This window comes from Urocampus carinirostris, chromosome 8 (assembly GCF_059441175.1).
Source record: "Urocampus carinirostris isolate Australia breed hairy pipefish chromosome 8, RoL_Ucar_1.0, whole genome shotgun sequence".
NCBI classification, from domain to species: domain Eukaryota; kingdom Metazoa; phylum Chordata; class Actinopteri; order Syngnathiformes; family Syngnathidae; genus Urocampus; species Urocampus carinirostris.
The window spans coordinates 9,429,615-9,442,219 of record NC_142356.1 but is presented as its reverse complement, the minus strand read 5'-3'; the positions used below and the strand labels follow the sequence as shown (position 1 = coordinate 9,442,219).

At 38.5% G+C, this 12,605-nt stretch overlaps 1 protein-coding gene across 7 annotated transcripts in view; it reads right to left on the bottom strand.

Moving 5' to 3' along the window:
- Nucleotides 1-732: 732 nt before the first annotated feature.
- Nucleotides 733-12,605, bottom strand: part of pld6 (phospholipase D family, member 6) — a 37,067-nt gene continuing 25,194 nt past the window's right edge. For all 7 annotated transcript variants that reach the window (XM_088341537.1, XM_088341536.1, XM_088341535.1 and 4 more), the window contains exons 3-4: nucleotides 10,845-11,074; nucleotides 733-2,216 (exon numbers count right to left, since the gene is read on the bottom strand). In XM_088341537.1, coding sequence (XP_088197663.1) covers nucleotides 1,975-2,216; nucleotides 10,845-11,074 — 472 coding nt within the window. In that variant the 3' untranslated portion in view covers nucleotides 733-1,974. The remainder of the gene's footprint in view (nucleotides 2,217-10,844; nucleotides 11,075-12,605) is intronic.

Here is a 12,605-nt window from a genome sequence, read left to right as displayed (position 1 = left end):
GAGTGAAAGAGACAGAGAGTGGGAACAAAGGGGTGGAAAAGAGAGAGAGAAAAAAAAACAAAATACAAGTACAGTGTATTTGTTCGAGGCACCTGGCTTTGGCAACATCAAATTGACATATTTCAACCTGCAGCTCGTTTTTCTCTTGCGCTTTTCTGAGTGTTGTCTCGCGGGCCGGTTTCAATCCCTCAGTGGGCCTGATCTGGCCCGCGGGCCGCCTGTTTGACACCTGTGCTTTAACTGGATTACTTTCAATTACTTGTGGATTACTCCAATAACAAATATGCTAATCAAAGACAAAATAAACTAAATATGAATAAAATGATGACTCACAACACATGGTAAGCTTTCTCTCCTGGCTTTGATCTCTTTGATCTCCGGCAAAACTAACATCAAATGCGACAGAAACAAAATGAAAAGAAATCCAAACAGCTTGCCAACATCATTTTTGCCGTTCCATGTATTCCGTTACTCCCCAAGCCTGCACAAAATTGAGTCATTTTATTCCTATTTAGTTTCTTTTGTCTTTTATTAGCATATTTGGTATTGGAGTAATCCAAAAGTCATTGAAAGTAATCAAATTAAAGTAACCCTACCCAACCCTGCATATAATCAATAACTCATAAATAAGACATCATAGCAAAATCAGACAGTACAATCGGTAAGGCGGGGGAAACTTGGAAAACTAAGATTTTTTTTCCCAAATGTAGGACCAATAAATGTCTCTCAGCATTTAAACAATGTAAAAATTTTAATTTAACTGATAAAACAAAAAAAAAAATTCAAAATCAAAGTATTTCTTTCCACAGTCATCATCCATTAAGGAAAAACATTTTCTCACATGTAGGACAAATGATTGTCTCTAAGCTTTCAAGTGTCAACTTTCCATGTAACTAGTATAAAACACTGAAGTGTTTTCAAACTCAAACCAAACTAGTTTCCCCTGCAGTCTTCATCAATTAACTAACCCCACCCCTGTGCTGCAGAATTTTTTCGCCTTGTTCTTCGCCCAAAACTTCAGTAACTCTTGGACATGATCAAAACCTTACCGCGGAAATGAGAAAATCAACGCAAAATCTGATAGGTCCATTGGTTGTGGGAGGAAAAGTTGAAAAACGAGCATTTTTCTTAACCATGAAGCACAAATGATTGCCTCTCAGCATTTAAAGAATGTAAAGCTTTTGATTTAACGATTAGAAAACCCTTAAGTCAAACTTGATGAGTCTAATTTTTAGTAGACACTCAACGTGGAAATAGAAGTCACCAATAGAAATTGAACTTAATATGCCTTTCTTCCCTGCCTTCCATGCATTGTTTAAAATCCATTAATGTCTTCTCTTCTTATTTTGAATGTCTAAAACCAAATTAAAATATATCTTAACCCCCCCCTTTTTTTTAGTATTTTACGCCTCATTTTTCACCCAAAACTTCAGTAACTCTTGGACCTCATCCAAACATTACCACAAAAAATAAACAAAAAATTAATGAAAAATCTGATAGGTCAATTAGTTGGCGGGGGAAAAATTTGAAAAACAAGCATTTTTCTTGACCATAAAGGACAAATATTGCCTCTCAGCATTTAAAGAATGTAAAGCTTTTGATTTAACGATTAAAAAACCCTAGTCTTTTCAAACTTGAGTGTAAGCTTAAATTGACACTCAACATAAGAATAGAAGACACCAATAGATATTGAACTTGATATGCCTTTCCTCCCTGCATTGTTTAAAATCCATTAATGTCTTCTCTCCCTCATTTGAGTGTCGAAAACCAAACTAAACTAGTTCTTCCCACAGTACTCGTCCATTAAGCCCTGCCTATTTGTTTTTTTTGGCTTGTTCTCCACCCAAAACTTCAGGAACTCTCGGACATCAACAAATCAATGCCACAAAAATAAGATATCAGCGCAAACTCTCCCTAACAATCTTTAAAAAAAAATAACTCTTTTCAAACTCAAACTATTGAACACCGCAATCCTCATTCATTAAGTCCACCCACCCCTATAAGTGTATTCGGCTCGTTCTCTGCCCACAACCTGGAGAACTCTCGGACGAAAGGTTGTACAAGACTCGGTTCCTCGGTGACCAAGACGTTCTCAGCGTTGGACTGCACCGCCGCCAACGTCCAGTTGAGGGAGCCGCTGATGAGGCGCCGCCCGTCCACCAAAGCGAACTTGTGATGCATGTGCACATAGCTGCCCACGTTGCGCACACAAATCCCTGCGGAGAGGGGGAGGAATGAGCAATGACAGAATTTCAATGTGTTATGGATGGACTGGTCAGCTCTGGAAACAATCAAAACAAAGTTGGGAGAAGAAAGTGGGATGGTGATATTGATCCGACTCTATCTAGAACTACCGGTAATTCCACTGAGCCTTCGCATCCGAGAGACAAAGGTAATGGTGGATGTTTTGGGAAGGAGGACAAAAAGTGCACGTGTTGAATGCAATTTGACTTCTAATTGTGTTTTTTTAAAGTAAAAATTACCGTATTTTCTGTACTATAAGGCGCACCTAAAAGCCTTAATTTTTTTCAAAAGCTGACCATGCGCCTTATAATACAGTACGCCTTATATATAGATCAATATTAAGTCGCAAAGTCTTGCAACTAAGGCAAGCAGCCGCCGACTAGATTTTCCCCCGAAGGCGAAGTCGTCCGCGGTGTATGCTGGGATTTATATACCGGCGTTTCATTTCCTAACCAATGTGTCAATCATCATTTCAATCAGTCACTATTGGCTAAAGTTATTCGGAGGTAAAGAGGGCGGATCCTTTTTATCATTTGCAGCCTCGCATAGGCCAAAGGGGGGAAACAAAGCCTGCAATTGTCCGAAAAAGATGAATGCGAATCACACAATGGGTTGCACTACGGCATAGAGAAAACATTTTTCACTATTCTGTATTTGTAAATATTTTACTCTCCTGGATTAACTACACTCACGGTTGTAAGAAGACCATGGTTACGTATCGTTATTGAACGTGATGGCTGCAAGAGAACTTAGGTGAGCGATGCGGCTTTATATTTTCCCGGTATCTTGTTTTAGAACGATCTTGATGTTTCTGTGATGAGTCTATTTTTAAACTAAATTCAATTCAAAGTGTTTATTGTCATATGCACAGTAAAGAACCCCGTTTCCCTGCACAATAAAATTCTTACTTTGCTGTCCACACAGTTGCCAGCAAAAAATAAAATGGAAACTAAGAAATGGTTGGCATTTCTTGAATCCCAAGACTTTAACCTTCCGAATGATATTTGGAACGATGCATTTGAGTGATTGGTGACATCGTACAGACACTGTTTCCGTACATGTCTGAGACACGTATTTGCTTCTTTGCAAGCTTTGGGAATGTTAAGGGGGTAATAAGTTTGACTGAACTATCTGACTGTTTTGTCGACGTTCCCATTGTAGCGCCTTATAATCTGGTGCGCCTTATGTATGGAAAATATAGAACCAAAAAATATTTTGGGGGGTGCGCCCTATAACCGGGTGCGCCTTGTAGTGCGGAAAATACGGTAATTAATGTTCTAAAAATTGAAATCAAACATTTTAGAAAGGCACCTATTTGTGAAAGGACAAGACCAAATGTCTATTTGTGCTCACCCCTTGAGATTTACAATCCAGATTCGTATTCAATGTAAACAAAACAGAACAAAAATGATTCAACCACAGTCTAAACATTTAGAGAAAATAGAAAGATACAACATGACGTATATTCATTTATTATTATTTTTTAAGTTTTATGAGTGCACTGCAGGAAAGAGGTCTAAATCTAGTGAAAGCTAGAGCTCTTGTTGGTGATAGGAATGAGTGGAGAGGTGTTGTAAAAGGATAGTGGGATATTGGACACGTTCTAAGGGATGGGCAGGGCACCTGTATGATGCGGCAGGGGTAAACCAGTGAAAGCTGTCGGGCCCTGCTGTTGGACAAAAGAGTGTGTTGTGTCACCCGCTTTCTCGTATCTTGTTTCATCTGGAGGGACGAAAGCATGACCAACTTAGGTGCCAAAGTATCGGACTTGTCTGGGCATTTGCTTTGGCCTTGGTCCAAAAATGTTTGTGTGGGTTTTTTTGTTTTGTTTTTTTTGCTTTTTTCCCCCTTTTTATTTTCTTTGTTATTGTATGTGTTTGTCTTGCTGTCGGTCACCCCTCTCTAGGGATATGACCAGGGTAAATAGTAGATAGATAGATAGAAAGATAGTTTTAGAGTTATCCAGAGTTGCCAAATATTGAAAATGGTATTTCAGAATGCCAATTTTCAGATTTTAATGTATTTCTCCTACTACCATTTAAGAGCGCCATTTTTCGGTTTGGAAGTAATTTTTAGACAATTTTATCATTAAAAAAACAGCACATCAGTCCTAATTGATAACTATTGAATGGATATAATCATTTCGTAATTGTAACAATGATTTAGTGATTAAAATGATGGACAATTTAAATTTCATGAAGGACATTTTTTTCATTTTGTTTTTATGTATTGTATTGTCTTGCAGCGGAATGGTCATAGGCCCGGACGATAGAAATTACGATAATTATCGTTGTATAATTTTTTGCCACGATAAATAATAAAAATGTTCCATAAACTTCGATAATTTAAACTGTAATTGCCACTCGACCGATAATGCAATGAAAACGCAAGTTCCAGACCCACATTTAGGAGACAAAGAACGTGACAAGGACGAGCCAATAATTTCGCAGGAATAGTGGCTAGACACAGACGAGTCGAAACAGCCAGTATACCAACTCAAAGCATGATGAAAGAACCGAGACAGGAGAGGCCCACCTTCCACGGTTGTTTGGAGGTATTTTGGCGACTTTCAGGTTTGATTTAAAGAAAAAAAACGCAGGGTTTAAAGTAGCATATATGATTAAAATTCCTTTTGTGTACAGTCTTTCTTTGTAAATATCCCATGTTTCAATGTGGGCACATGCGGCTTATAGTCAGGTGCGGCTTATGTATATACACAAAATGTGCTGCATCCAACTTAGACATTTTGATAGTAGGCTAATATAGATACATACAGCATGTGTTGCGTTGATTATAAGGTGTGTATTAGGCTTTTAGTATTTTGCAGCTCCTGACTAAGTATTCGTTTATTTATGTTTGTTCCAAAATGGCTCTTTCAACATTTGGGTTGCCGACCCCTGGGCTAGCTCGTTGTTCTGCCTGCAGAGCCTGTTAAAAAAGTAATGCGGCTTTAAATGTGCTACCTGCTTTATTTATTTTTGATTTATATTATCGTATTATTGTTTTTTATCAAAGTACTTGAATTTCTTTTTTTTTAATCCATTTTTACATTCAATGGAATGTATTGGTGATTGGATAGACTTTGATGATTTGATGATGTGATTTAATGTTTGTTTAAAAGTATAATCAATAAATAAGACGTTGCAACAGTTACTCAGTACTTGAGTATTTTTTTCACCAAGGACTTTTTTACTTTTATTTAAGTAATTACATACCTGTCAACCTGTACGTTTTTGTCGTACAGAGTACGTTTATTATGCATTTTAAGACGTGTACGCCGTACGAGAAAATCCGTATGGAAAAACACAAATTTGTCAATTATGGGTACCATCCGGTATACACCGACTATCACGATGTAGTCAAACGAGTTCGCCGCGGTAGCCTCTATCTCGATATCGTTTGTTTTTGCAAACAAAGCGAGCGGTTTGATGTTACTGTGCGTATGCGTCTGCCGCCTGGGAATTTTCCATCATGCATTATTCCGTGGTAGTTTTTTAGTAAAAGGAAGTTAGTCTTTTTTTAGAGAACCGGCTTTTTCGGCTCAACTCATTAAAGAGAGCCGGCTCTCATACGGCTCACTAGCTTTGATGCATTATGTTACGAATGATTATTTTGTATAAAGAAGTTAAGAAAAAATGAAGTATAAAAGGAGAAAATGAAAAAAAGTCAGAATTGTGGTTATGCCTTTAATCAGTATATTACCAACAATAATTTAATGCAGAGAATGAATTCATAATTTGAATAAGAAAATGTATTCTACTTAATTATATTTGCATGTATTTTTTCCTTCTACAATGAACGTCCAAGCTACTTCATTTTTGAACTTTTTTATAATAAACCTCATTCATGTCGAGCAACTCAGGATCTCACAACAAAATGTTAGTTAACAATATATATGATATAACGAAACACATGTACAATATAACATGTTAAACTACATAAATAAACACGTTTGAAAAAAAATATTGTGTTGTAAGATTTTTTTGTATTTTGTAGGGGAAAATACGACAGTTTGTAAGGGCATGGACCCCTGGAGCGCGACAGGTATGTAATTATTTGGATGACTACTTTCAGGGTTGGGTAGGGTTACTTTAACTGGAATACTTTCAATTACTTTTGGATTACTCCAATACCAAATATGCTAATAAAAGACAAAAGAAACTAAATGGGAATAAAATGACTATATTTTGTGCAGGGTTGGGGAGTAACGGAATACATGGAACGGCAAAAATGATGTTGGCAAGCTGTTTGGATTTATTTTCATTTTCTTTCTGTCGCATTTTATGTCAGTTATGCCAGAGATCAAAGAGATCAAAGCCAGGAGAGAAAACTTACCACGTGTTGTGAGTCATCATTTTATTCCTATTTAGTTTCTTTTGTCTTTTATTAGCATATTTGGTATTGGAGTAATCCAAAAGTAATCAAAAGTAATCAAGTTAAAGTAACCCTACCCGACCCTGCTACTTTATACTTCTACCCGAGTTATATTACTCTGAGGTAACAGTACCTTTACTTCAGTACAATATTTTGGCAACTCTACCTACCTTTGGTATTCCCTATTGGGACTGATTATTGCCTCTTGAGGAATAAAACAGTATGACTGGCATATTGACACACGCTCGAACAGTAAGAGATTAAGCACGTCGTATAGTGCTCGACATCACAATGAAAATGTAAAACAGAACCTCTGGCCTCGCAAAATGGAGAAAAAAAAAACCACTAACACGAGTGCATTGCGGGAAAAGCAATCAGGTAAAATGCCGGTTTGCAGGCCGTCTCCGGCGAGTCTGCGGGACGGCCTATGCGACTTAAGAGAGGCTGAAAAGCGACTATTTATCACACTGGACGAATGCCAGGAGCGTCTCTGCTCCGATCCAGTCCATTCAGTAAAAGGCGAGCGTGCCGGCATGAGGGATTTATCTACGTGTCATTGTGATTATACGGCACTCACCGCAGGGTATGTTGGCAAGCGCCGATTACATATGGAGGCGAGAAACACCGCTTGTGCGTGTACCTTATGGGTTTTCACTATTCCTCGGGTGCCCTGAATGTTGAATCGCTTTAAAAAATCTTTTTTTTCTGAACAAGCTGCTGCTTGACTCTGACCCGTGGTTCACGGTGGATTTGCATGTTCCTGGGATAAGTAAACTATTGAACTCATTCGATAGCAGACGATTTTCTCAAATTGGAAGCGCCGGTGCTAGCCAATTTTTGCCATTTTGAAGGCTTATAAAAAATTGAGTTTTGTAGTCATATACAGTACAGTGTTCATTTTACCTGTGAAAAGTGATGGGTCCCGGGGACTCGCATGCTCAAAAATCTATGGGTCCCAACAGAGATCTATGGCTCCCCAAAATTTAGTGTTATCGCGGTTGAAATTGTAAATCGGCGACAAATACATAATATTAATCTATATATTCATTCAGTTTTAATCATCATAGTTTATTGGTAATACAAATTAGTTATCACTTCAAGATTTTTCAGTTCACAACAATATTGTACATTATACAAAATACTATTGCTGAAATAATTATATTAATCTATATTTTCATTCAGTTTTAATCATCACAGTTCATTGGTAATACAAAGCAGTTATCGCTTCAAATTTTTCAGTTCATATATTCTTTGTGGTTTGCTGTCCCGCCATAGTTGTAATGCTTTCTCAAGGTCCAATCCATTATCATCCTCCTCATAGCGTCACCAGGAATATAATTGAGTCCATTTTGGCAGAAAAGTCCTTTTCTTGCTCGGAGTATTCTTTTGTTTATTTTCTTTCGTCGAATCGTTCGCTTCAAAACACGTGTTTTCCTTGCCTTCGCGGTCTTCTGAAGAATTTCTCTGCCGTTTTTTCGTGCCGGAATTATTGCCTTTGTTACCACTTTCTGTGTTATGTTTCGACTTATTACCGACACTGAAGAAATGACCAATTTTTTGTTGATTTGCACCTAATACCAACTGTTTTTTCGGAGGCATACTTGTCTTTCACTCGACAACCGCCACAACATTGACGTCATTTCGAAGCAACGAGATCTCGTTTGCCGAGATCGGCGCGAGACCAAAACAACAATGGTGGATCTGCCTGACAAAAAGTTTGGAGTGCGGTAAATCTTTGTTAAAAAAAAAAAAGTAATCGGGTAATAATGACAATTTGGTGTCAAAAACGTTGCGTCCCGGGGACACATGTTGATCCGACCCAATGCGTCCCCAGCAAAAATGATGCGTCTAGGACGCAGGGACGCGGGCAAACGAGAACACTGACAGTATGTATAGGACATATCAAAACAAAGCTTGAACGCTCATCTTGTATTATAAAACTTTCCAGCTTTTACTATTGTCTAGTATAAAACAGTTTTGCATCCCCAGCAAAACATATGCCATTACTAATGACTAAATAACTTGCATAATGCTTAACGATTATTAATGTAAAAAAAGGAAAAAAATCTGAGGAGCCGTTTCTTTAAAAAGAGACAGAATTCCCTGTCTGATAAACCTGTCCTCTTGGATGTGACAGTAAAGGGCAGTAACGCTTTCTATGACAAATCAATGAGAACTGGAGCCACCATTGGCGTTATTTTTACGCAAACTTTTTCATTTTCTTTCATTTGAAAGTGTGGTCTATCAAGTCAGTCTGCCATGAAACATAGCAATGGCAACAATTTCAGGCACTTCACCCAAAATTCAAGCATTTCTTGACATTAAAATTCAAACATTTTCAAGAATTTAAAGCACCCGTATGAACCCTGCAGATGGCTTTGTGTTGGACCAGAGCCATAAAGCACAGCGTGACGGCTGGATGAGAAACAAACTAACATTTCTTCCCTAGTATTCAAATCAATGTTTTTTTAACTGAGTGAAAGTTTTTTTTACCACTAGGAGGCACTAAATATCCCACACCGCCCCTTTAAACGTTGCTATAGCAGAGCAGAACCCAATGAATGCGCTCCTGCCATTGATTGTGTCCTTTTTGCACGAAAGCAACAAAACACAAGACAAAACGGCCGGATTGAAGTCCTGACCGACGCGCATACTCCGAAAACACTTGGCCTAATGAAATCTGCAGTGCACGTTGCCAATTTCTTACTTACTCAAACCGTACTCCACGATACACAGCGGCGGCAATTTAGCAAATGCGGGAGGCTGAAAGACGAAACGGGAGCTATGGAGATTGAGACGGGGCAGACAAAAGCTTTCAAGGCGCGATGGTCCATTAGGTCAGACAGCGGCTGTCATCTCCCCATTCACTGCTGAACAACCATTGAGGAGAACCCTCTTGGCACCGATTCTGTTTGTCTAAGAACCGAGTGTAAGCACCTTTCATTGAAGACCACCCGAGTCGTTTCCGCTAGACCAGGGGTCGGGAACCTATGGCTCACGAGCCATATATGGGTCTTTTCATGAGTACATATGGCTTGGAGATAAAATGCTAATTGAGCTAATTTTCTCTGTAACAATACAGTTTTTGGTAAGCTCAATGTTGGGTTAGTTGCTTACAAATAGAGCTGTTCGGTCCAGTATATAAATTCTTACCTACAGTTTACAGTCAAAGTGTCACACCAACAGGCTGCAATATGAAACAGGACTTATGGAGATTGAGATCGTAATCTTCAGATGTTTATATTAGTATTAATATTTAATTTCTGGCAGCACGCCAGCGCAGTGGTTAGCGCGTGTGTGGCACAGTTCTGAGGTCAAGAGATCGAACCTTCCAGTGTGGAGCTTGCATGTTCTCCCCGTGCTTTAGTGGGTTTCCTCCCACATTCCAAAAACATGAATGTCAGGTGAATTGGCCGGTCCAACTTGTCCCGAAGTATGAATGAGCGAGGGAGTTGTTTGTCTCTGGCTGGCAACCAGTTCAGGGTGTCCCCTGCCCACTGCCCGAAGATAGCTGGGATGGGCTCCAGCACCCCCGCGACCTTACTGACGATAAGCAGTGCAGATAATCGATGGATGGATGGATAAATGCAAATTTTTTTAGAAAGTTCATTTCAACTTCAATGGGTCCTATGAATAAAAGCTTTCCCGCTTGCATCGACTTTTTGCTATTTTTCTTAACTTAAAATAATTAAAACTTTGTACTTTATTCTATCGGCATCTCATTTTTGTGATTTCAATTATGGTACAGCTAAATTTATAATTGAATACCTCTGCTGCTATGTGTGGAACACTTCCTATTGTGTCCAATTGTAGTTTCTTCAACATTGTCGAATAAAAATATGTCATTGAGTCCAAGTACAAATGCGAAGAGTGGACACCCATTCAGAAGATACGGTTTGCAGCTCTCATTTGTATTGACAATACATGAAACCTCAGGGGCTTCTTTTGTGTTTGTGTCAACGTGACATTACACAGCACAGCCTCGGTTTCGTACTCAAAAACGGATTGGTCTGACAGGCAACAACGTTAAAACTTGGAATGGGTTATTGATACAATCACAGTTTAATTTGTTAGGAGGACAATAGCACACGAGGACGTGGCAAGGTATTGCATATATAATGATGTGTGATGAATAGGCAGAAATGTGTCGCTTTATCATAAATAAAATGATACCCGAGTTAGGACTGAAAAAAAAAAAAGGTGTATACCACAATATGCTCACGTACCTGCCTTGCGCAATGCTCCAACTTGGGAGCCGGTGATGATGGAGTAGGTCTTGTCCACCAGGACTCTGATTGTTATTTTCTTTTTGTACAAGTGGAGCACGGCCCTGCTCAGTTCCATGTTGGAAAAGGAAAATAAACACAAGTCCAGGGAAGAGGAGGCTGACAAGAGGAAGCCGAGAAGACGGCTGAAAGACGTTTCGATGCCATGGGGCAGTGGGCAGTGATGGGAGCTGAAAAGAGCAAAAAAATATATTATGTTTTCTCTATATAGTGTACATCGGTACTAGACACATTATATTTCTATTTATTTTATTTGGATGATTCTCAGCATATCATATTTTTAATTACATGAGGTTCAGGTACATGTTCAGGTAAACAAAACAGACATATTCTTCACATCTCAGAGTTAGGGCAGACAAGTGGGAGCTTGATGCTGGAGCCATCTGGTACCTTGTCTTTTTAATGCCTTGATCAGGACACTAAAGAATGGTGGTCCTGCTGCCTGGGGACAGACGCCCGAAGGTAGCAGGTCCTGTTGTGGATCAGCTGTAAGTCAGCAGCTTTGGAGCTGACAACAGACATCTGGCAGGATGTTATGAGACAATGTTGATACAAGAAATAACAGGTTGTTGACTAAGCTAGTCGATTCAGAGAAAAAATACTTTCGGTTCCGAGAAAAACATTTCGTGATCTTGTTGAACACAGTATAAAAGCCAGTGTCTCTCGTACGAATTTCAAACGTGGATGAATGAACGGATGCAATAAACTGCGTTCCCTCTCTGTCATATTTCTGTCTCTGCGTATATTTTCGGGCGACGCCCAACGATGTCCTCTCCAAAATAAAAACACACTTGTAAGCCGTACAACACACACCACATAGCAGTCAGTTTCACCATGAGCACCCAAGAGAACTGTCATCATAATAGATACTCTAATTATACAATATGCTGAAAATTTATGGAAATAGCAATAATGACAAAGATGATGTTAAAAAAGTGATGGAAGTAGTGATGGTGATGATAATAAAAAGGCTGTGTATCCCTAGAACCAATGTAAGTATGTATATTCATGAGTTAGCTTTCACATGTAAATACACAGAAGAGAACGGTGAGACAATTATTAATGAAGTCCAAGTGGTAGGATTGAATAAGCATATGCTTCTTCCTACTCACTTTTGAACATGTACGAGAGCATTGTGTTTTATTTTCTTTCTTTGATTTGTTTTTGTTATGTTTGAAAGTTTCATTCATTTAGTCATTCATTCATTCAAAGTTAAACATCAAATTAATGAACAAAGCGATTGTACAAAAATATGAACTAGTCATCTGAGCCATTATTTTCATCCATTTAACTTGCTGGCATAAAAAGATATTCTACCTTTATGAGTCGTCTATCGAGTCAGACCGCCGAGAAACATGGCAACAATGTCAAGCATTTACAAGCGCTTCACCCAAAATCCAAGCACTTTTCGAACCTTAAAAACATTTTAAAATTTAAGCATTTCCAAGAATTGCAAGCACCACGACAAACTCTGTATATTTAATTATATGTTATTTTTAAAATTTCCAAAAAAAAACAGGGAGCTGTTTGGGTATAATGAGCAGATTCTGGTAGGCTTGGGGAATGATTAAAAAAAACTGTATATAGGCTTTGTACCTTTCAATTTCTCAGGGTTTCTTACATTTAAATTTAAGACTTTTTAAGTCAAGACCACATCCAATTAAATTTAAGACCAATCTTTGATCTTTTTTGGCACACATT